At 41.8% G+C, this 25,874-nt stretch overlaps 2 protein-coding genes across 3 annotated transcripts in view; one reads left to right on the forward strand and one right to left on the reverse strand.

Moving 5' to 3' along the window:
• LOC133535452 (lysyl oxidase homolog 2A-like) overlaps positions 1-17,698 on the forward strand; it is a 77,921-nt gene extending 60,223 nt beyond the window's left edge. The window contains exons 9-14 of the mRNA XM_061875301.1: positions 6,577-6,742; positions 6,813-7,053; positions 7,143-7,258; positions 12,266-12,402; positions 12,478-12,589; positions 15,882-17,698. Coding sequence (XP_061731285.1) covers positions 6,577-6,742; positions 6,813-7,053; positions 7,143-7,258; positions 12,266-12,402; positions 12,478-12,589; positions 15,882-15,952 — 843 coding nt within the window. The 3' untranslated portion in view covers positions 15,953-17,698. The remainder of the gene's footprint in view (positions 1-6,576; positions 6,743-6,812; positions 7,054-7,142; positions 7,259-12,265; positions 12,403-12,477; positions 12,590-15,881) is intronic.
• The window catches only part of r3hcc1 (R3H domain and coiled-coil containing 1), a 69,700-nt gene that overhangs the window by 38,071 nt on the left and 5,755 nt on the right, over positions 1-25,874 (reverse strand). Inside the window, exons 3-7 of one of the 2 annotated variants that reach the window (XM_061875302.1) lie at positions 25,243-25,693; positions 25,003-25,178; positions 24,859-24,929; positions 22,882-22,977; positions 21,343-21,532 (exon numbers count right to left, since the gene is read on the reverse strand). In XM_061875302.1, coding sequence (XP_061731286.1) covers positions 21,357-21,532; positions 22,882-22,977; positions 24,859-24,929; positions 25,003-25,178; positions 25,243-25,693 — 970 coding nt within the window. In that variant the 3' untranslated portion in view covers positions 21,343-21,356. Of the gene's footprint in view, positions 1-18,121; positions 21,533-22,881; positions 22,978-24,858; positions 24,930-25,002; positions 25,179-25,242; positions 25,694-25,874 lie in introns of those variants that run through there. The other variant, XM_061875303.1, reaches the window with a different exon arrangement.

A 25,874-nucleotide genomic window follows, 5' to 3' on the forward strand; every position in this document is an offset into this window, starting at 1 on the left:
TAATTCACTGAAATTCAAGTATTTTATATATACGTATATACATATATATACACACACATATATATATATATATATATATATATATATATATATATATACATACATACATAGAGATGCGCGGATAGGCAATTATATGATCCGAAACCGCATCACAAAAGTCGTTATCCACCCGCCACCCACCCGAACCAACATTTCATCGAAGCCACACCCACCCGTTGTTATATATCTAATATAGACGATGCAAGGCATTAGTGAGGTTAGAAAGTGTAACTCCCTCCAAATAGCACAGACGCAATGGCTTTCTTGAACTGATTTTTTTGAAGGCTTACTTTCCCTTCAAATTCACCGTGAAAACTGTAATAAATAAAGCACGTTACAAACGTAAAAATAATAACATGCACAGCATGTGGACCAAACATTATACCAAGTAAAATACCAACAAATGACAAATACCGCATTTGTAGCTTACTTACATCCGTCGACAGACCAAACGAGACACTTCAAAATAAAAGTATGCCCACATACTGTTTCAAAGAGTGCTGCTCGTTTTTCGTATGTGGGTAACAACATTTAACTATTTATAAATGGTTGATTTCTATAGGCTAGTAAAGTGTTGAACCTGACAAGTTTGGGCTACCTTGCTTCTGCAGCCTTCATCAGAGGTGTCACGTGATGTTAGCGTGATGTTGTCTGTGACGTGTTATATGGATTGTACCATCAAGTGTTGTCGGGTACAACACTTTACCTACTAGCCTGTAGAAATCAACCATTTATAAATACACGTCAGTAGGCTAAATGAACCTCTTCAACATGACATTTAACTATGTATTCCGGGAGAGATAGGGAAGTGACGTTGACTACAGGAAGTGAGAGTTCGAATTGTCCCGGGAAAAGCGTTAGAGACATGAGAGCTGTTGTGTGGTTGTATTACATCTTGTGCAATAAAGACAAGACAAACGAAGAAGTTTTATGAGCCTACATTCCTGGGATTATTACAATATATATTTCCGAATTGGTTCAACCGCCACCCGCCCGAATCTATTTAAAATCTATTTTTTCGTCATGTCACCCGCCCGACCCGCGCATCTTTAATATATATATATATATATATATATATATGTATATATATATATATATCCATCCATCCATTTTCTACCGCTTATTCCCTTTTGGGGTCGAGGGGGGCGCTGGCGCCGATCTCAGCTACAATCGGGCGGAAGGCGGGTACACCCTGGACAAGTCGCCACCTCATCGCAGGGCCAACACAGATAGACAACATTCACACTCACATTCACACATTAGGGACCATTTTAGTGTTGCCAATCAACCTATCCCCAGGTGCATGTTTTTGGAAGTGGGAGGAAGCCGGAGTACCCGGAGGGAACTCACGCATTCACGGGGAGGACATGCAAACTCCACACAGAAAAATCCCGAGCCTGGGATTGAACCCAAGACTGCAGGACTTTCGTATTGTGAGGCAGATCCACTAACCCCTCTGCCATCGGGATTGAACCCAAGACTGCAGGACCTTCGTATTGTGAGGCAGATGCACTAACCCCTCTGCCATCGTGAAGCCCTATATATATATATATATATATATATATATATATATATATATATATATACACACACACACACACACCCCCCCCCCTTCAAGTATGTACCTTGTTACATGTTGTCCACCACAGCAAACCTAAAACTTTATACTTCACACTAAAACTTTATATTCCACACTTGTAGCCTTTCACTGAACAATAGCAACCCCTGCTGACACAAATCATGTCAGCATGCAGGCAGTAATATTCCAAATACCATCTTTACAGAGATAATAATATCCAGCCTTGATTGACAGTGTAAGTGTAGTATTAATACACCAACTGCATTGGTAAACAATCCTCAGGGTGGTGTCAGTAAACATCTTCTACCATATTAACAAGGTGAGCTTTATTCATTCACCAGAGGAAGATAAAGATCATGTTTCCTTGTGAACATCCAGCAGGTCAGGTGTATTAAAGCCTCACTTTGGACGCCATCATATGCTAACTTTACTCTGCAGGCCTAAGTGGACCAAATCACATTGTTTTCTAAATCTGACTGTTTGCACTGCAAGGAAAATGTGATCTTTGTCAGACTCCAGTGTAAACGCGCACAGGCCCCAATGTGGCCCCAATGTGGCCCCAACGTGGACCTACTCCACGTGGTCGGTTGTGAGTTCAAGCCCTGGCCGAGTCATACCAAAGACTATAAAAATGGGAGCCATTACCTCCCTGCTTGGCACTCAGCATCAAAGGTTGGAATTGGGGGTTAAATCACCAAAAATGATTCCCGGGCGCAGCCACCGCTGCTGCTCACTGCTCCCCTCACCTCCCAGGGGGGATCAAGGGTGATGGGTCAAATGCAGAGAATAATTTTGTCACACCTAGTGACAAGGAAACACTGCGTGTTTGTGTGGCTAAAGGCTAAAGCTTCCCTCCTCCATCTTTCTACTTTGACGTCTCCATTATTAATTGAACAAATTGCAAAAGATTCAGCAACACAGATGTCCAGAATACTGTGTAATTGTACGATGAAAAGAGACGACTTTTAGCTGCGCTAATATGTCCCCTCCAACCCGAGTCATCACGCGCACGTGTCATCATTCCGCGACGTTTTCAACAAGAAACTCCACGGGAAATTTAAAATTGCAATTTAGTAAACTAAAAAGGCTGTATTGGCATGTGTTGCAATGATAGTTTATATATCAATGATGAAATATTATCAGACTGCGTGGTCGCTAGTAGTGGCTTTCAGTAGGCATTTAAGTGTGTATCAAACTGGTAGCCCTTCCCATTAATCAGTACCCAAGAAGTAGCTCTTGGTTTCAAAAAGGTTGGTGACCCCTGCTGTAGTGTCTTGTCCTAATTCCTTCAAGACACAATCAATCAATCAATTAAAAGTCCCACACAAGCCGTGATGTATTCATGTGGACGTCCCTAAAATAATGATGAGTTTAAATCTGACTTTTAAATAGGACATGACGACTCCACCGCCGGACGGAATAAATGACAGCAAACGACAACTCACGTGCAAAATGACATCTTTCTTTTCCATCAGACTTCCTGTCTTATAAATCCCCCACATGGCTCATCTTGGAAAGTCTGACCCGGTTAGGGAGCTTTCCATGTGGCAGAGTATCCAAAAGCAGCTGAGTCAGGACTTGGGGGAGCAGACATGTAGTGTACTTGGTGACTAGCATGACATCATTGCAGCACATTTATCAGGGAGACCAGTCTGCTGCCCAATGTTTCCACACGCCAGAAAACCACTTCAGACTGTGAAGGCAGGTGAGGAAAGTGTTGAAAAGCCACAGGAGATGATGGATACAACTCAAGCTGCCACAGTTACAGAAAGGATATGTTATTTCAACAACATCCAGGAAGATGTATGGTAAACACATTAGCTTTCTAGTTGTGGTTAGAGATGTCCGATAATGGCTTTTTATCGTCCAACTCTTAATTATCGATATCGATATACAAACCCAATTCCATATGAGTTGGGAAATTGTGTTATATGTAAATATAAACAGAATACAATGATTTGCAAATCCTTTTCAACCCATATTCAGTTGAATATGCTACAAAGACAACATATTTGATGTTCAAACTCGGGGGTGCCCACACTTTTTCTGCAGCCGAGCTACTTTTCAATTGACCAACTCGAGGGGATCTACCTCATTTATATATATCATTTATATTTATTTATTTATGAAAGAGACATTTTTGTAAACAAGTTAAATGTGTTTAATGATAATACAAGCATGTGTAACACATATAGATGTCTTTCTTTCACGAAGACAAGAATATAAGTTGGTGTATTACCTGATTCTGATGACTTGCATTGATTGGAATCAGACAGTAATGATGATAACGCCCACATTTTCAAATGGAGGAGAAAAAAAGTTGTCCTTTCTGTACAATACCACATGAAAGTGGTTGGTTTTTGGCATCTAATTCATCCAGCTTCCATACACTTTACAAGAAAAACATTGGCGGCAAATTCCGTAGCTTGCTTGACATTCACGGCACCCGAGGGTCTTGTGAGATGACGCTGGCTGCTGCCAGTTCATTATTATGAAAAAATGACAGAGAGGAAGGCGAGAAACACTTTATTTCAACAGACTTTCGCGCCGTCCCTTCCGTCAAAACTCTAAAGGCCGACTGCACATTTCCTATCTTCACAATAAAAGCCCTGCTTCATGCTGCCTACGCTAACAAAATAAGAGTCTCGGAAAGCTGGCGTGCACAAGTGATGTGCACGCCAGCTTTCTGAGGGATCGCTTGTGCACGCCAGTTTTCCGAGACTCTGTATTTAGTTAGCGCAGGCAGCATGAAGCAGGGCTTTTATTGTGAAGATAGGAAATGTGCAGTCGGCCTTTAGAGTTTTGACGGAAGGTACGGCGCGAGAGTCTGTTGAAATAAAAAGTGTTTCTCGCCTTCCTCTCGGTCATATTTTCATAATAATGATCTTGCAGCAGCCAGCGTCATCTCACAAGACCCTCCGGTACCGTGAATGTCATTTAAGTGACGTCTTGGTGAAGATTGATGATCACTCATTTTTAGGTCTATTTTTTTTAAAAGCCTGGCTGGAGATCGACTGACACCCCCCCCCCCCCCCCCCCCCCCGGTCGACTGGTAGCTCGCGATCGACGTAATGGGCACCCCTGTTCAAACTGATAAAACAATGCTGTTGCCCTAGGGTAAACTGGGTAACACAAGGCATATTGACAGAGCTTAAACCATTGTAACTATAACAATCTACAAGATTAATATAGGTTGCCTCTCTCTCTTCCCTTTCATCTTTCGGTATTCCTTCTTTTTTTTCTTTTTTTTAATTATCTTTCTAGCTATCATGTATACGTATCGTGGCATTTGAACAACTTTATTGTTGATAATAGAGGTAATCTATTGGTTTTGTTCATGATCAATAGCGCTTTTTCTATTGGTATTTGTATTGCTCCAGCTTTAGTGTAAAAATGCTAATTGTCGTTACTATATTATTTTTTTCACTAACTGCTTATTTGCTATCACTTTTATGATCATATTTGTACATATTATGTATGTGCTGGTGTTGTTCTATTTTTGTTGTTGTTATTGTTGTATTTGCTGTTGTTGTTTTTGTCTCTCTGTCTAATCCCCCTCTTATCCCCACAATTTCCCCCTCTGTCTTCCTTTTTTTCTCTTTCTATCCCGTCCTGCTCCGGGCCGGCTGCACCAAATGATAATATAAATACATTAAATAAAGTCACATTCAAATAAGACAACAAGAGAAGTATCTTACACTTCTCTTTTGTAAAGTAAATCTACATCAACTATATGATTTGCCTGAGAAGCTGGACAGGACCAAAAAAAAAAAAAAACTGATAAAACATATTTTTGTTGTTGCAAATAATCATTAACTTTAGAATTTGATGCCTGCAACACGTGACAAAGAAGTTGGGAAAGGTGGCAATAAATACTGATAAAGTTGAGGAATGCTCATCAAACACTTATTTGGAACAGCCCACAGGTGTGCAGGCTAATTGGGAACAGGTGGGTGCCATGATTGGGTATAAAAACAGCTTCCCAAAAAATGCTCAGTCTTCCACAAGAAAGGATGGGGCGAGGTACACCCCTTTGTCCACAACTACGTGAGCAAATAGTCAAACAGTTTAAGAACCGGTCGATCTACGTTCCCATCCTCACCTGTGGTCATGAGATTTGGGTCATGACCGAAAGGACAAGATCACGGGTACGTGTGGCGGGTCTCTCCCTTAGAGATAGGGTGAGAAGCTCTGCCATCCGGGAGGAGCTCAAAGTAAAACCGCTGCTCCAAAAGAGGTGGTTCGGGCATCTGGTCAGGATGCCACCCAAACGGTAGGAGACCACAAGGAAGACCCAGGACACGTTGGAAAGACTATGTCTCCCGGCTGGCCTGGGAACGCCTCGGGATCCCCTGGGAGGAGCTGGACGAAGTGGCTGGGGAGAGAAAAGTCTGGGCTTCCCTGCTTAGGCTGCTGCCCCCGCGACCCGACCTCGGATAAGTGTAAGAAGATGGATGGATGGATAGTTACATTAATCATTAGTACTGTAGCAGCCTAGTTTTGAATGGCAGGGTCCCTGCTATCACATGTTGATAAAAATATAACATTTACATAATAAAAATCTTCCCAAATGCTGTAATAAAATAAGCATGATGAGTTGAGCATATGCCAGCATGTGGCATAATAATAGTATCTCAGGTAACTAGGACTGTTTTGTTTTTACTTTATGGAAAAAATATCAACATATATATCGAATATCGCCATTCAGCACATGGAGCGGGAAAAACACTAAAAATGTAGGCTTCTTCATGCGACGAAGCCGGCCTACTTCACCACAGTCTGAAGTCTATTGCCCCACAGGCTACGAAGTGGAGACATGGATCCTTACACCCACCCACCCCCTTCCCCGATCTGTCCGGTGGAGAGACACCACCTTAACTAACACATTTTCTGGGGAAAACACTGCTGATGAAGACCTATTTTTTAATGTTAGGTTTTCTGTGCTCGTCCTGTGACAGGAAACCTGGTACTGGCAAGGAGACCCTGCAGCTGAGAACATTGTGATGAGCGGCGTGAGGTGTTCAGGGACCGAGCTGACTCTGGATCAGTGCCTGCACCACGGGAAACACCTGGACTGTCCTAAAGGAGGAGGACGCTTCGCCGCCGGGGTCTCCTGTACTCTAAGTAAGGAGTTCGGCACTAGCGCAGAATCCCAGGAATGAAGCTGAACGTGTGAATGCTGTGTCTAACGCAGCCGCCCCAGACCTGGTCCTGAATGCCCAAGTGGTGGAGCAGACCACCTATCTGGAGGACAGACCCATGTACGCCCTGCAGTGTGCGCAGGAGGAGAAGTGTCTGTCCAGCAGCGCCGACAACGCCGATCAGAACTCTTACCGCCGCCTGCTGCGCTTCTCCTCCCAGATCCAAAACAACGGCCAGTCTGACTTCAGGCCCCGGGCCGGACATCAGTCCTGGGTGTGGCACGAATGCCACAGGTGAGAATTTCATGTTCATCTACCCGCTCAAAACTGGATTCTGGTTTGTTTTTTTTGGACACCGTGTCTTCTGGTCCTGGCTTCTGCAGACATTTCCACAGCATGGAGGTGTTCACCCACTATGACTTGGTGAATGTCAACGGCACCAAGGTGGCAGAGGGACATAAAGCCAGCTTCTGTCTGGAGGACACGTATTGTGATGAAGGTAAATCTACCTGACTGCACTTTTCTAGCCACACCTGGAATGAGATGTTCTTATTTAAACGGGGACAGCAGGTCCATTTTATGTGTCATACTTCATCATTTCGCCACATTGCCATATTTTTGCTGAAAGGATTTAGTAGAGAACATCCACCATAAAGTTTGCAGCTTTTGGTCGCTAATAAAAAAGCCTTGCCTGTACCAGAAGTAGCGGACGATGTGCGCGTGATGTCACGGGTTGTGGAGCTCCTCACTTCTGAACATTGTTTACAATCATGGCCACCAGCAGCGGGAGCGATTCGGACCGAGAAAGCAACGATTTCCCCATTAATTTGAGCGAGGATGATAGATTTGTAGATGAGGAAAGTGAGAGTGAAGGACTAGAAAAAAAAAAAAGACTATACAGTGGGAGCGATTCAGATGTTATTAGACAAATTTACTAGGATAATTCTGGAAAATCCCTTATCTGCTTATTGTGTTACTAGTGTTTTAGTGAGATTACCATATTTCCTATAGCTCGGTTGGTAGAGTGGCTTTGCCAGCAACTTGAGGGTTGCAGGTTCGATTCCCGCTTGTGCCATCCTAGTCACTGCCGTTGTGTCCTTGGGCAAGACACTTTACCCACCTGCTCCCAGTGCCACCCACACTGGTTTAAATGTAACTTAGATATTGGGTGTCACAATGTAAAGCGCTTTGAGTCACTTGAGAAAAGCGCTATATAAATATAATTCACTTCACTTCCTTGAATTGCCACCGAGGCGCTAATTAACTTAAAACCTCTTCTTACTCCGGCGCTTACCCAAGGCATGCGGTAAAAGTAAGCATGAGCTAATTATTTTAAAACCCCCTTCTCACTCCGGCACTTACCAAAGGTATGCAGTAAAAATTTGAGTGTGATGTAAGATTGGACCTTAAATCCTACTGGGTAGCTCTTCATCTTCTTCCCGTTATGCGATTTCAAATTACCGGTATTGAAATCAGCCTCCTCCATTTTGAAAATGATGACAGGGGAAGTGTCACTCGTGACGTGACGAGTTTGACTTGGCGGTAATACCAAGCATGCGCTAATTATTTTGGGAAGCGAGTTTGACCCGGCAGTAATTCAAGGCAGGCGCATACTATATGCCTTGCGGCAATTCAAGGAAATACGGTATATGGTCGTACCTGTACAACCTGAAGGTCGGCCCCGCCCCTTTCTTCAGCACCAGTCGACGGGTGGTGGCGATGCCCATCTCTGCCCTTGCAATGGACCCTCTTCGAAACACGATCTTTCGAAATAATCGCTGCATAATACACTGTACTTTGTGTGTGTGGTCCAATCCAACCGTGTTCGCTTGACGGTTATGTTCCATAGTAAAGCTTCACCGTAATTTTTGGGGAATGTAAACAATTAAACTCCGGCTGTGTTTGTGTTGCTAAAGGCGGCCGCAATACACCGCTTCCCACCTACAGCTTTCTTCTTTGTTGTCTCCATTATTCATTGAACAAATTGCAAAAGATTCAGCAACACAGATGTCCAGAATACTGTGGAATTATGCGATGAAAACAGATGACTTATAGCTGGGAACTGCCTTTCACAAGGGACCCTCTTCGAAACACGATCTTTTTTAAATGATCGCTGCATAATACACTGTACTTTGTGTGTGTGGTCCAATCCAACCGTGTTCGCTTGACCGCTCTGCTCCATAGTAAAGCTTCACCGTCATTTTTTGGGAATGTAAACAATGAAACACCAGCTGTGTTTGTGTTGCTAAAGGCGGCCGCAATACACCGCTTCCCACCTACAGCTTTCTTCTTTGATGTCTCCATTATTCATTGAACAAATTGCAAAAGATTCAGCAACACAGATGTCCAGAATACTGTGGAATTATGCGACGAAAACAGACGACTTATAGCTGGGAACGGTGCTGGAACAATTATTATTTATTTTTTTAACCTGCCACAAAACAGCAGCTTGGAATTTGGGACATGCTCTCCCTGAGAGAGCATGAGGAGGTTGAGGGGGTGTATATTGTAGCGTGCCGGAACAGTTAGTGCTGCAAGGGGTTCTGGGTATTTGTTCTGTTGTGTTATGGTGCGGATGTTTTCCTGAAATGTGTTTGTCATTCTTGTTTGGTGTGGGTTCGCAGTGTGGCGCATATTTGTAACAGTGTTAAAGTTATTTATACGGCTACCCTCAGTGTGACCTGTATGGCTGTTGACCAAATATGCATTGCATTCTCTTGTGTGTGTGAATAGCTGTAGATATTATGTGACTGGGCCAACACGGAAAGTTAGTGTTTTTAAGGCACGCCCCCAGTATTGTTGTCTGGGTGGAAGTCGGGAGAATGGTTGCCCCGGGAGATTTTTTGGAGGGGCACTGAAATTCGGGAGTCTCCCGGGTAAATGGGTAGGGTTGGTAAGTATGACTGGGAGACGCAACTGCTCTGTACTTCTCCCTACGTCCGTGTACCACTCCGTACAGCGGGGTTTTAAAAAGCTTGAAACCGATACTGATCATTTCCGATATTACATTTTAAAGCATTTATCGGCCGATATTACCGGACATCTCTGAAAACAAACCAAAAACATCTTTCAAGAATAACCCAGTTTTGAAAAATCTCCACTCTGCCTAGACTTTAAAAAAAACATCAGTTTTTAGGAACAAAAGTATACATGGGGCGGTATAGCTCGGTTGGTAGAGTGGCCGTGCCAGCAACTTGAGGGTTGCAGGTTTGATTCCCGCTTCCGCCATCCTAGTCACTGCGGTTGTGTCCTTGGGCAAGACACTTTACCCACCTGCTCCCAGTGCCACCCACACTGGTTTAAATGTAACATAGACATTGGGTTTCACTATGTAAAGCGCTTTGAGTCACCAGAGAAAAGCGCTATATAAATATAATTCACTTCACTTCACATTGGTGTGTGAACTACGGGCTAAAACCTTTTTTAGAATGTGTGAAGCTAAACACTTTGTATTATGCTTCATTAAATCTCATCTAACAGCAAGTATCACTGCACCATCCACTTCAAGTAATAAAAACTCTTTCTTATACCTCCACTGACAATATTCATTATTATATATTATCTTTGACACCAGTGTAAATATTCATTGCGCAACAATATCCTTGTTCAAATAAAGACCTCCTCTCAAAGAAACCAGTATGACTCTCTAGTACAGGAGTCTTCTGTCTTCTCCAGACCAAGGATCTCAAACAGACTGTGACCCCCCCAAACCCCTCTTACATATCTAGTACAAACCCCGTTTCCATATAAGTTGGGACATTGTGTTAGATGTAAATATAAACAGAATACAATGATTTGCAAATCCTTTTCAACCCATATTCAGTTGAATATGCTACAAAGACAACATATTTGATGTTCAAACTCATAAACATTTTTTTTTTGTTGCAAATAATCATTAACTTTAGAATTTGATGCCAGCAACACGTGACAAAGAAGTTGGGAAAGGTGGCAATAAATACTGATAAAGTTGAGGAATGCTCATCAAACACTTATTTGGAACATCCCACAGGTGTGCAGGCTAATTGGGAACAGGTGGGTGCCATGATTGGGTATAAAAACAGCTTCCCGAAAAATGCTCAGTCTCTCACAAGAAAGGATGGGGCGAGGTACACCCCTTTGTCCACAACTGTGTGAGCAAATAGTCAAACAGTTTAAGAACAACGTTTCTCAAAGTGCAATTGCAAGAAATTTAGGGATTTCAACATCTACGCTCCATAATATCATCAAAAGGTTCGGAGAATCTGGAGAAATCACTCCACGTAAGCGGCATGGCCGGAAACCAACATTGAATGACCGTGACCTTCGATCCCTCAGACAGCACTGTATCAGAAACCGACATCAATCTCTAAAGGATATCACCACATGAGAACAGGAACACTTCAGAAAACCACTGTCACTAAATACAGTTTGTCGCTACATCTGTAAGTGCAAGTTAAAGCTCTACTATGCAAAGCAAAAGCCATTTATCAACAACATCCAGAAACGCCGCCGGCTTTCTAGGCCCGAGATCATCTAAGACGGACTGATGCAAAGTGGAAAAGTGTTCTGTGGTCTGATGAGTCCACATTTGAAATTGTTTTTGGAAATATTCAACATAGTGTCATCCGGACAAAAGGGGAAGCGAACCATCCAGACTGTTATCGACGCAAAGTTGAAAAGCCAGCATCTGTGATGGTATGGGGGTGCATTAGTGCCCAAGGCATGGTTAACTTAAACATCTGTGAAGGCACCATTAATGCTGAAAGGTACATACAGGTTTTGGAACAACATATGCTGCCGTCTTTTTCATGGACGCCCCTGCTTATTTCAGCAAGACAATGCCAAGCCACATTCAGCACGTGTTACAACAGCGTGGCTTCGTAAAAAAAGAGTGTGAGTCCTTTCCTGGCCAGCCTGCAGTCCAGACCTGTCTCCCATGGAAAATGTGTGGCGCATTATGAAGCGTAAAATACGACAGCGGAGACCCCGGACTGTTGAAGGACTGAAGCTCTACATAAAACAAGAATGGGAAAGAATTCCACTTTCAAAGCTTCAACAATTAGTTTCCTCAGTTCCCAAACGTTTATTGAGTGTTGTTAAAAGAAAAGGTGATGTAACACAGTGGTGAACATGCCCTTTCCCAACTACTTTGGCACGTGTTGCAGCCATGAAATTCTGAGTTATTTGCAAAAAAAAATTAAGTTTATGAGTTTGAACGTCATATATTTTGTCTTTGTAGCATATTCAACTGAATATGGGTTGAAAAGGATTTGCAAATCATTGTTTTCAGTTTATATTTACATCTAACACAATTTCCCAACTCATATGGAAACATGGTAAGTACCTCGTTATTGTGCAACAAGGGTTTAAGAACCTAGACAAATCCTAACCAAATTCATTTACTGTGATCATAAAGAGGTGAAGAGAACATCTCCCACAAGACAACAGCTATAAATCAACATGCCTAAATGCAAGAATAGTGAGAAGTGAAAGGATGAATAGATGATGAACAACATTGCTTTGGCAGGCATCCAGAAGCAGTACGAATGTGCCAACTTCGGAGCGCAGGGCATCACTGTGGGCTGCTCAGACACTTACAGACACGACATCGACTGCCAGTGGATCGACATCACGGACGTTCCCCCCGGCGACTACATGCTGCAGGTACCACACACCAGGCCAGCACCCAAGACATGGCTTCAGTGTGAGAGGAAAACCAAACACTTGCTCCTCCTTCAGATTGTGATCAACCCCAACTACGAGGTGGCCGAGTCAGACCACACCAACAACATCATGAAGTGTCGCAGTCGCTACGACGGCAACCGCATGTGGACTTACAACTGTCAGATAGGTGAGTTGGGAGACAACAACACCCGTCCAACACAATCAATCTGTCTGACACTTAACTTTATGCTTTTGCCCACACTTATCAGTGTGACACAATACAAAATACATTTGCAGTTGGCTTTCAGTTGAGCTGCAATATTGGTTGACCTTCTGGGGTTTGACACCCAAACATTGGTTTGATCTGCCCACAACATCATCAATGTGGGTGGTCTTACATGTGATTAACTATTTGTGCACGTAACTTCAACGTGTTTAGAAAAAGGATGAATAATAAACACCTTATGTCAGGGGTGTCCAAACTTTTTCCACTGAAAAATCAAAGCAAGCGGGGGTCATTTTCATCATTTTGATTTTAAAAACCAACACAATATATGTATAAAAAATATACATTCAGGCCTCCACTCAGTCCCCATAGGATTTTGGTAAAAAAAAATATAAAAAATGTTGTCATTATTCAGTTTTATTATTTGTATTATTTTTCAAGTTTGAAATCTCTAGATCAGGGGTCGGGAACCTTTTTGTCTGAGAGAGCCAAAAAGCCAAATATTTCAAAATGTATTTCCGTAAGAGCCATATTATATTTTTTTTAACACTGAACACAACTAAACGCGTGCATTTTTAAGTAAGACCAACATTTCTAGGGTATAAGAGGTCTATTATTCTTTGTAATAACATTGTTATTCTGAAGCTAACTGCGGAGGGGGCGTGGCCTGCGGGCCTGCAGCGAACTGGGGTGTGCTGGGACAGGCCTCGAAATCAGCGACAGGTGCGTAGATGGCCCACCTGGGCCTTGATATCTAATCACCTGTCGCTCTGTTATGAGCAGCAGCCGGGAGGAGAGACGGGGTTGGAGCTGGAGCCAGAGCGCGAGCGAGAACGAGAACGAAAGAGAAAAATACAATTGCTGGAAAGCAACTGAGAGACTTATTGAAAAATAAAACAATATTGTAACCCTGAAACAGGCTCTCAGGTCAGTGCTTGGTGGTCTGAAGAACCCCCAGAGGGGCCAGCCCCACACTAACCAATAATAAATAAATAACTTCTTACCCTTACGCAACTTCTTGAACAGGTGCGGTAGAAAACGGATGGATGGAATAAAAATGCATTAGAATGTTTTTTATTTTGAACATTATTTTTAACACTGTGATTACAAGTGGAATTATTCAATACTTATCGTGTTAAGCAACGTCAGCTCAGATTTATCTGAGAGCCAGATGTAGTCATCAAAAGAGCCACATCTGGCTCTAGAGCCATAGGTTCCCTACCCCTGCTCTAGATCAACATTAGATCATTCTGTCAATATAACATTTTTAAAGATTTAAGTTGTATGCTCTTTTTGTCAAAGAAAACCCTGTTTTTTATGGAAAAAACACAAAATATGCAATATTTTCACCCAATACATTTTTTAAGTTGAATATTTGAGATTATATAAGAATTGGAGCCTTAAAAAGGTAAATTACTCATAACACCATTGATTTTATTTCTTTTATTTTTGTGCAATGACACTTAAAAACAAATCACATTAAAATTATTGAAGTGTTTAAAAAAATATATATATATATATATATATATTTTTTTTTACTGTTTACTTTTAACACAATCTCGAGATCACCTTCAGATCGATCCGTCAATTATAAGTTGTATTGTTATTAATATATGGGAAACCAAACATGAAAAATTTCCCCCCCAAAAATATCTCAAAGTGGAATATTTAATGTGATTTTTTTGGAGCCATGAATAGGTCAATAATTCATAATGACAGATTTTGATTCATTATTATTTTTCAAAAGAAAGAAACAGCCTGCATGGCAGATTTGTATTATTCAAGTAAACATTGCAACATTTTCTTGTTACATTCCACCTGTTTGCTCTTTCATTACACTTTTTGTTTGAATTTTTTTTCCTCAATCGTAGTTTTAAACTGGGCCGTGGGGCTGTTAAAAAATGACCTGCGGGCCGCACTTTGGACACCCTGCCTTATGTCATACATTCAAATTAACTAAATATATACATATTTTTTGATCAAATTCAAGTTTTTGAAATAGCTCAGTTAGAGCCAAGACCTAAATCAGAGGGTGACGAGAAAAAGGGCAATGAATATACCGTATTTTTCGAACTATATGTCACAGTTTTTTTCATAGTTTGGCCGGGGTGTGATTTATGTGTGAAATTATTAACACATTACCGTAAAATATCAAATAATATTATTTATCTCATTCACGGAAGAGACGAAGGACATGTCAGCAATCGTCACACACACGTCAACCAATAAGAATTCGGCGGGGGAGGGTCATGGCAGAAGTGCATTGTGGGTCATGGAATGCTAACTGCTATATATATATATATATATATATATATATATATATATATATATATATATGTGTGTAAGAAATACTTTAATTTCAGTGTTCTGAAATTAAAGTATTTCTTACATATATATATATACATACATTTATATATATATATATAAATATAATTCAATTTCAGAACGCTGAAATTAAAGTATTTCTTACATATATATGTATATATATATATATATATATGTGTATATATATATATATATACATATATAAATATATAAGAAATACTTTATTTTAAGAACGCTGAAAGTAAAATATTTCTTACATATATATATATATAAAAGAAATATTTTAATTCCAGTGTTCTGAAATTAAAATATTTATTTATATATATATATATATATTTTTTTTTTTAAGTATTTCTTATATATATATATACATAAGAAATACTTTAATTTTAGTGAATTCTAGCTATAAACATACTCTCCCCCCCTTAACCACGCCCCCCCGGCCCGCCCAATCTCCCGAATTCGGAGGTCTCAAGGTTGGCAAGTATGATTGATAATAATTTTTTGTTTGTTTTTATTTAGGTGAAGTGTGAATTAAAAGTACTTATTATGTAAAACATCAATATAAAATGGCATTACAGCTACAATGATATTGCAATATTCTGCTCCAAAAATACTTTAAATCCTCATCAAAGCTGGAGAAACTTGAGGTGGTTTCAAACACGACTGATGTCTTCCTGATATGATGATCGGAGACGAGCCAGCAGGAAATACGTTCATATTTACAGTTTGCGTCAGTGTGCACCAATCAAATAACGGCACTCTCGTAAAAGCCTTTAGAGTGGCCTTCAGGGACAATCAGTAACTCCAATATTTCACTACTGCCTGTTCAGGGCCATTGGAGGGAGGAGCCTATCTTAGAGAGGAGGAGCCTATCTGGGCAAGTTGACACAACAACTCAGTGATGTTTTTGTCTCTGTCCTCACAGGCGGGTCACGCAGCTCAGAAACAGAAGAAACCTTTCCTGGACTGCTGACCAATCAGCTTTCACACAGGTAGAGCCAGCAGTGACGGACATGAGGGGAGCGTGGAGGAGGGTTTCCCAACCACTACAGAAGAGCCAGCGCTAAACTGCTATAACAAACATTTCTCACAATAATTTGGGACACAGAACAATGGCGATGTGATCTAATCTGATCCGAGGGCGACGAGATGCTGTGGAACGTGGCAGAGGGGCTATGGAACAAAAATTATTATGAATAGTTTTGAGTTAATGTGACCATCTATAAACCGCTTTTTTTTTTTAACTATGTCGGTGTGGCTGAAGCTAGCGACGTGTGTTACAAGTCACTGTGATGACAATGCATGCTGCTTCATTCATAACAATGTCAGGGAGAAACCATCAAGGTGCTCACGTCTTGCACAAATGTTACTATGCAGTAGAAACATTGAAGATGTTTACACAATATTTCCTCCAGCACACATTGGATTCACTTCCAAGGTCTCAAATACATTTCATCTACCGTATTTCCTTGATTTGCCGCCGGGTATATAGTACGCACCTGCCTAGAATTACTGCCCGGTTAAATAATTAGCGCATGCTTAGTATTACCGCCGGCTCAGGATTAATGCCGGGTCAAACTCGTTTCGCAAATTATTATTTTTATTAGCGCATGTCTAGAATTTCCCCTGGCTCAAACTACTTTTGCCAAATAATTAGCATATACCTAGAATTTCCACCGGGTCAAACTCGTCACGTCACGAGTGACACTTCACCTGTCATTATTTTCAAAATGGAGGAGGATGATTTCAATCATTTGAAATTGCATAAAGGGAAGAAGATTAAGAGCTATTCAGTAGGATTTAAGGTCCAAGCTTTTAAATATGCTAAAAAGAACAGTAAGCAGCTATGATTTATTAATATGCCGTAGCTGCGTGTGTCAAATATGAGTCATTAAATGACTCCCGCCTCCTGGTGGTAGAGGGCGCTAGTGATCCTTCTTGCGACTACTCGGCTGCAGAAGAAGTGATAACAAGCAGCAAGAGTTTATTTTTTCCTCTCGCTTGCACTTTTAACATGGAGGATTACATATCTAAAATAAGTTTTCTAAACTGGACTTTCAAATAAAGCAGGAGGTAATAAAGGAAGATCTCCATCGAGACAGAGAGACTTTTAAAACTGAAGAAAGATAAGGAAGACTTCTATAAACAAGTTATAAATGCTTTTGATCAGAAGGAGCTGCGCATGGACTTCATTTATAAGTAAAGGTAAGACCATAATAACGTTTTTTTTTTATTAAATGTGCTTTTCATGATGGTATCCTTACATCACACTCAAATTTATAAGCGCAGGCCTAAATTTATGGCATGCCTTTGGTAAGTGCCGGTGTGAGAAGAGGTTTTAAATCAATTAGTGCCCCGGCGGCAATTCAAGGAAATACGGTATACAGTACAAACATTCAGAAGTTTACACAATATTTCCTCCAGCACACATTGCATTTACTTCCAAGGTCTCAAACACAATTCATCGATTTCCTTTTCAAATACTTGACCTTTTATTTATTGACCTTTTTCATGTTGACTACGCTCGCCTTCCTAACCTGCATTGAGCCCTCAGCTACTTGGTCGCCATGTTGGATTGTGTTAAATTATTGCTGTCAGAGTCCCTTCTGATGCCTTTTTTGGTTGTTTTGTAAATGACCGTTTCTAGGTGACCAATTCCCTTCATTTTCGAGGGAGTGGGTCACGTGTCGCCTCGTGTAGATGTTCTTATCATGTGGAATAAAGGTAGACGGTGAAAGCACAGACGTTTTAATGCTTGACTCCTGTTCTTTCACTTTTTTACAGCCATTTAAGGCAAAAACGATTAAAAGTGAGGCTAATGTTATGGTTCATTGTGTAAGTTCTGGACCAGAAATAGAAAAACAAAAGGAAAGTACAAACGTGAACAAAGTCAAGTCGAATAGTAATAATAATAATAATGGAGCGGAATAGCTCAATTGGTAGAGTGGCCATGCCAGCAACTTGAGAGTTCCAGGTTCGATCCCCGCTTCTGCTATCCTAGTCACTGCCGTTGTGTCCTTGGGCAAGACACTTTAGCCACCTGCTCCCAGTGCCACCCACACTGGTTTAAATGTAACTCAGATATTGGGTTTCACTATGTAAAGCTGTCAAACTTGGACTTGGATTGTTTTCCCGAGGTGCAACGCGAATGGAATGGAAACGGCGTGAAGGTAAAGACATTTCTTTATTTTAACACTATAACTAAAAACAGGAACAAACAAAAGGCGCGCACAGTGGCGGAGAACAAACTTGACTGATTAAAAACCAAAGACTAGCACAAAGGCAATTAACTATGAACTCTAAACAAAAACTTACATGACATAGAACTGTGAACGAGGCATGGATCATTGCAAAATGCGTAGACATGAGAAGTGAAGTGTGAGGTGAATTATATTTATATAGCGCTTTTCTCTAGTGACTCAAAGCGCTTTACATACTGAAACCCAATATCTAAGTTACATTTAAACCAGTGTGGGTGGCACTGGGAGCAGGTGCGTAAAGTGTCTTGCCCAAGGACACAACGGCAGTGACTAGGATGGCGGAAGCGGGAATCGAACCTGCAACCCTCAAGTTGCTGGCACGGCCACTCTACCAACCGAGCTATAACGAGAAGGAGGTGATGTTGCCAGAATGAACAACAGAAACATCCATCCGTCCATCCATTTTCTACCGCTTATTCCCTTTTGGGGTCGCGGGGGGCGCTGGCGCCTATCTCAGCTACAGTCAGGCGGTGTACAGCCTGGACAAGTCGCCACCTCATCGCAGGGCCAAAACAGACATTCACACACTAGGGCCAATTTAGTGTTGCCAATCAACCTATCCCCAGGTGCATGTCTTTAGAGGTGGGAGGGGCCTATCCCCAGGTGCATGTCTTATGGAGGTGGGAGGAAGCCGGAGTACCCGGAGGGAAGCCACGCATTCACGGGGAGAACATGCAAACTCCACACAGAAAGATCCCGAGCCTGGGATTGAACCCAGGACTGCAGGACCTTCGTATTGTGAGGCAGACGCACTAACCCCTCTGCCACCGTGAAACCCACAACAGAAACAGACAGGCTTAAATAATACTGTGGTGATTAGTGAAAACAGGTGTGAGACATGAGGACAAGGGGAAAACTACTGAGTTGGCATGGTAATAAGACAAACAAGGAAGTGCAAAAACTAGAAACAATGGAGTCTTAAGCAAAACAGAAGATAACTAAACAAAAACATGAACAGACATGACAAAAGCGCTTTGAGTCACTAGAGAAAAGCGCTATGTAAATATAATTCGCTAAAAAATACACCCTGAGAAACAGGAAGAGCAAATATATATATTTTTGTATAAATGCTAACTAAATGGTATATAACGTCTTTGTCCTGTTGCTGTAACTTCAAGTCTGAGCTTCTGCATTCAATTTAAATATTTATCTGTACAAAACACTCTAATAAGTAGTAAAAATAAACAATTTTCACACACGCCTGAAATTGTAATCAGGACCTGACAATATGTATTTATTGATATCCTCATAAGTGCTTTACTTGTTCCACATTTTACATTACAGCCTCATTTCAAAATGGAATACATTTGTTTCGTCCTTTAAAATTCTACACACAAAACCCCATATTGACAATGTGAAAAGTTGTTTTTGTTGGGTTTTTTTCATTGTGTGGGTTCCTTCAGGGTACTCCGGCTTCTTCCCACCTCCAAAGACATGCACCTGGGGATAGGCCCCTCCCACTATGGACTGGACTCTCACTGTTATGTTAGATCCACTATGGACTGGACTTTCACTATTATGTTAGATCCACTATGGACTGGACTCTCACTATTATGTTAGATCCACTATGGACTGGACTTTCACTATTATGTTAGATCCACTATGGACTGGACTCTCACTATTATGTTAGATCCACTATGGACTGGACTCTCACTATTATGTTAGATCCACTATGGACTGGACTCTCACACTATTATGTTAGATCCACTATGGACTGGACTCTCACTATTATGTTAGATCCACTATGGACTGGACTCTCACTATTATCTTAGATCCACTATGGACTGGACTCTCACTATTATCTTAGATCCACTATGGACTGGACTCTCACTATTATGTTAGATCCACTATGGACTGGACTCTCACTATTATGTTAGATCCACTATGGACTGGACTCACACTATTATGTTAGATCCACTATGGACTGGACTCTCACTATTATGTTAGATCCACTATGGACAGGACTCTCACTATTATGTTAGATCCACTATGGACTGGACTTTCACTATTATGTTAGATCCACTATGGACTGGACTCAAACACTTATGTTGGATCCACAATGGCCTGGACTCTCACTATTGTTAGATCCACTATGGACTGGACTCTCACTATTATGTTAGATCCACTATGGACTGGACTCTCACACAATTATGTTAGATCCACTTTGGACTTGACTCCCTCACTATTATGTTAGATCCACTATGGACTGGACTTTCACTATTATGTTAGATCCACTATGGACTGGACTCTCACTATTATGTTGGATCCACTATGGACTGGACTCTCACTATTATGTTAGATCCACTATGGACTGGACTTTCACTATTATGTTAGATCCACTATGGACTGGACTCTCACTATTATGTTAGATCCACTATGGACTGGACTTTCACTATTATGTTAGATCCACTATGGACTGGACTCTCACTATTATGTTAGATCCACTATGGACTGGACTCTCACTATTATGTTAGATCCACTATGGACTGGACTCTCACTATTATGTTAGATCCACTATGGACTGAACTCTCACTATTATGTTAGATCCAATCAATGTCCAGTGCATCCAGTCTCCCCTAGAAAGGGGAAGGAGGAGGTTACCCACATTTACGGTCCTCTCCAAGGTTTCTCATAGTCATTCACATCGACGTCCCACTGGGTTGTGAGTTTTTCCTTGCCCTTATGTGGGCACTGATCCGTGGATGTGGTTGTGGCTTGTGCAGCCCTTTGAGACACTTGTGATTTAGGGCTACATAAATAAACATTGATTGACTGAATACAGTGCAGGTGTGCCATATTCAAAAAGACGAGGTGTCATTTCTGCCAAAAGTGCATCAACTAAGTATTGAGCAAAAAGGCGGTGAATACTTTTATAAATGTGATTTTTTTTTAAGTGTAACAAAACTTGCCAACATACATTTTCCCACATTCATTATGGGATGTTGTTGGTAGAATGTATTCCACTTAGGAGTAAGTCTGCAACATAACATGTGGAAGAAGTAAAGTGCTGGCCTTGGTCCTACTTGCTGGTTGAATAATTACAGCAGTGCTGCCCCCTAGTGGGTGACTGAGGTATTGCATGACAATAAGACGCTAATAGTGGAAGTCCTCTGGACTGGTCATCACCTGTATTGTTGCTGTCAGTAGCTCTGTCCTCGTCCTCGTGGTCCTCGTCCTGGTCCTTGTCCTCTTGGTCCTCGTCCTCCTGGTCCTCGTCCTCCTGGTCCTCGTCCCTGCAGTCCCAAGGCTCGGGTCACCATCCTTCTGGCAACAGCACTGTCTGTCTTGGGGCGCTCCTTCACCGGTTGGATGAACTCTGGGGGCCACAAACATGTGATGAATTGTATCTTCAACAACAACAACACTTATTTGCAGGGACTCTGTGCTACCTGCTCTCCTAACCTGCTCTCCTAATGTGCTACCTGCTCTCCTAATGTGCTACCTGCTCTCCTAATGTGCTACCTGCTCTCCTAACCTGCTCTCCTAATGTGCTACCTGCTCTCCTAATGTGCTACCTGCTCTCCTAACCTGCTCTCCTAATGTGCTACCTGCTCTCCTAACCTGCTCTCCTAATGTGCTACCTGCTCTCCTAATGTGCTACCTGCTCTCCTAATGTGCTACCTGCTCTCCTAATGTGCTACCTGCTCTCCTAATGTGCTACCTGCTCTCCTAACCTGCTCTCCTAATGTGCTACCTGCTCTCCTAACCTGCTCTCCTAATGTGCTACCTGCTCTCCTAACCTGCTCTCCTAATGTGCTACCTGCTCTCCTAATGTGCTACCTGCTCTCCTAATGTGCTACCTGCTCTCCTAACCTGCTCTCCTAATGTGCTACCTGCTCTCCTAACCTGCTCTCCTAATGTGCTACCTGCTCTCCTAATGTGCTACCTGCTCTCCTAATGTGCTACCTGCTCTCCTAATGTGCTACCTGCTCTCCTAACCTGCTCTCCTAATGTGCTACCTGCTCTCCTAACCTGCTCTCCTTATGTGCTACCGGCTCTCCTAATGTGCTACCTGCTCTCCTAATGTGCTACCTGCTCTCCTAATGTCCTACCGGCTCTCCTAATGTGCTACCTGCTCTCCTAATGTGCTATCTGCTCTTCTAATGTGCTACCTGCTCTTCTAATGTGCTACCTGCTCTTCTAATGTGCTACCGGCTCTCCTAATGTGCTACCGGCTCTCCTAATGTGCTACCGGCTCTCCTAATGTGCTACCTGCTCTCCTAATGTGCTACCTGCTCTCCTAATGTCCTACCGGCTCTCCTAATGTGCTACCTGCTCTCCTAATGTGCTATCTGCTCTTCTAATGTGCTACCTGCTCTTCTAATGTGCTACCTGCTCTTCTAATGTGCTACCGGCTCTCCTAATGTGCTACCGGCTCTCCTAATGTGCTACCGGCTCTCCTAATGTGCTACCGGCTCTCCTAATGTGCTACCTGCTCTCCTAATGTGCTACCTGCTCTCCTAATGTCCTACCGGCTCTCCTAATGTGCTACCTGCTCTCCTAACCTGCTCTCCTAATGTGCTACCTGCTCTTCTAATGTGCTACCTGCTCTTCTAATGTGCTACCAGTTCTCCTAATGTGCTACCTGCTCTCCTAATGTGCTACCTGCTCTCCTAATGTGCTACCTGCTCTCCTAATGTGCTACCTGCTCTCCTAATGTGTTACCTGCTCTCCCAATGGCCTTGTCTTGCGCCGCCTTGCTGCCTTCTGCCAGACGCCGCACCTTCAGCAGAGTGTGGTCCTTGGACACAGCCTTCTTGGCTACACCCACACACACACACACACACACACACACACACACACACACACACACACACACACACACACACACACACACACACACACACACACACACACACACACACACATACCTATTTAGTCATTTGGGGGCCCAAGGCAATTTAGCCATTAGGGGCCTCCACGTAGCAAAAACATTTTTTAGAAACTGCCATGCAAAATACATATTATAGCTTGGCGAGCAGTCAGTAGAACTTTTACTGTACAATTTATCAACATTTTAAACTGGTTTTAACACTTTTACAAGACCATTCATCAACATATAAAGTGGCCCTATGAGGATTTTTATCAGCATTTAAAACTAAACATTTTGTTTCATTTTCTGAACTTAAGTGTGTGTTAGTAAAAATTGTTAGTTTTAAATGTGTTTAAACCTACTCAGTGGCCTAGTGGTTAGCGTGTCCGCCCTGAGATGGGTAGGTTGTGAGTTCAAACCCCGGCAGAGTTATACCAAAGACTATAAAAAAATGGGAGCCACTAACTCCCTGCTTGGCACTCAGCATTAAGAGTTGGAATTGGGGGTTAAATCACCAAAAATGATTCATGGGCACGGCACCGCTGCTGCTCACTGCTCCCCTCACCTCCCAGGGGGTGATCAAGGGTGATGGGTCAAATGCAGAGGACAAATTTCACCACACCTAATGTGTGTGTGACAATCATTGGTACTTTAACTTTAAAAATATATTTTTTATCTTTTTTTGGTACTTAAGTGTGTGTTAATATTAATTGATCTTGATAAAAGAAAGAAATGTTATTCAATTGTTTGTACTTAAGTGTGTGTTAATCATTGTTTTTGATTTTTTTTTTAAATCTAATTTTATTCCATAATCAGTAATTAAGTCTGTGTTAGTTAATATTATTCTTTGTTTTTTTTAAAAATATTTTTTCACAATTTCTTTATGCTTAATTTTTTATTAATTTAGCTCAAAATTTGAATGTATTTATATTTAAATATAAAATTGAATTATGTGAAATATGTAATTTATTGAAGTACAAATTAGGGACGGCGTGGCGCAGTGGGAGAGTGGCCGTGCGCAACCCGAGGGTCCCTGGTTCAATCCCCACCTAGTACCAACCTCGCCACGTCCGTTGTGTCCTGAGCAAGACACTTCACCCTTGCTCCTGATGGGTGCTGGTTAGCGCCTTGCATGGCAGTTCCCTCCATCAGTGTGTGAATGTGTGTGTGAATGGGTAAATGTGGAAGTAGTGTCAAAGCGCTTTGAGTACCTTGAAGGTAGAAAAGCGCTAAACAAGTACAACAAATTTAATTGATCTTGATAAAAGAAGCACATTTTATTCAATTATTTGTACTTAAGTGTGTGTTAAAAATTGTTTTAAAAATCTAATTTTATTCCATAATCAGTAATTAAGTCTGTGTTAGTTAATATTGTTTTGTTTTTTTAAATATTTTTTCACAATTTCTTTAAGCTTAATTTTTTATTAATTTAGCTCAAAATTTGAATGTATTTATATTTAAATATAGAATTGAATTATGTGAAACATGTAATTTATTGAAGTTCAAATTTGAAATTTATTGAATTTATTCATGTCAAAATTTTAATTTGTTTATGTCAATATTTCATGTATTCATGTTAATATTTGAATGTATTAAAACTGTTCTAGAACAAGATTGTGTACATGTGTTGTAAAAAATGGACCATGCTGACCTAAACATGAAACAAAACCTGTGTTTGGAAATATATTTCCAAGACAAAATCATTTAAAAAAAATAATATTTATTTGTATAATTATGTTTTCTAAATCAGTGAAAGAAGGGTAAACAATGCAAGTATAATGTATTATATAATGCTGAATTAGAGTCACATGGTCTCCTGTTGCTCTCACCTGCCTCCTCAGTGGAGAAAACCCCCAGAGCGTGTGTGTCGTCCACCCAGGTGATCTTCAGTCCTCCGTCACTGGAAGACACAGGAAGCTTACGTTCAGCATCAGGCGATGACGAAGTGAGAAGACTTTCAGGCTGTCTCTCACCTGTATTCAACAAGAGCATCCCTCAGGTCGTCGGTTTTGAAGACGGTCGGGAAGTCGTAGATCTCGATGACGTGGTCAAAGTGCTCGGGGTTGACGAGCTCCTTCTCGTAGGCGGAGTAGTCGTTGTGCACGTGCGTCACTGAGAAGGTGGCTCCGTCTTTCAGGTGTTCTTTGATCTGATGGGTGTTTGCGGGACATGTTAGCACAGGAAGTGTAACCAGAAGCGTGGGGTGGTCTAACCTCCTCAGTCAGGTCACATGTGTCTCCTTGCTCCTCGCCGTTGTCCTCCAGGCTGATGTCCCTTAGTGTGTTCCCCCAGTGGAGAATCTCACCTTCCTCATCGCTCAAAGTCATGTTTGCTTCCCCTCCTCCTAGCGGATCATCTCCAAGGGCGCCATCCATGGCGTGGGGGACGGATTCCTCTTTTAAAAGGAGCGACGGCGACTTGTCTGTGGTCTCAGCAGGAGGAGGACATGTCTTTGAGGGACGGCTGCTGGCTGACTGTTGGAACTCCTGATGTGGATTTAGGGGGTGCGGTCTCCTCCGAGCAGCTTTTGGGATGTAGAGCTGCTTGTCGGGCCTCCTGGGGGCTTTGCTTGGTGCGGAGGGGGAAGATCTAGGCTGAGTTCTGACAGGCTCTTCATCCAGGCTGGAGATGCTCGCCACATCGTTGTCTACTTCCTGTGCGCCTCTACACAACAAATGTATTTCATCAGAAACCAAGGATTAGCAATTTGGCAAGGATTAGTGATTTGGAAATGGATTTTAAAAATTACGCAGGGGCGTTAGTCGCCAGCTAGCTCGCTAGTGAGGACTCTGCAGTGCCTTGCTTCCCCTTGATTGTTAGTTTTGAAGCCAAAATACATCCATTC

This window comes from Nerophis ophidion, linkage group LG16 (assembly GCF_033978795.1).
Source record: "Nerophis ophidion isolate RoL-2023_Sa linkage group LG16, RoL_Noph_v1.0, whole genome shotgun sequence".
NCBI classification, from domain to species: Eukaryota; Metazoa; Chordata; class Actinopteri; order Syngnathiformes; family Syngnathidae; genus Nerophis; species Nerophis ophidion.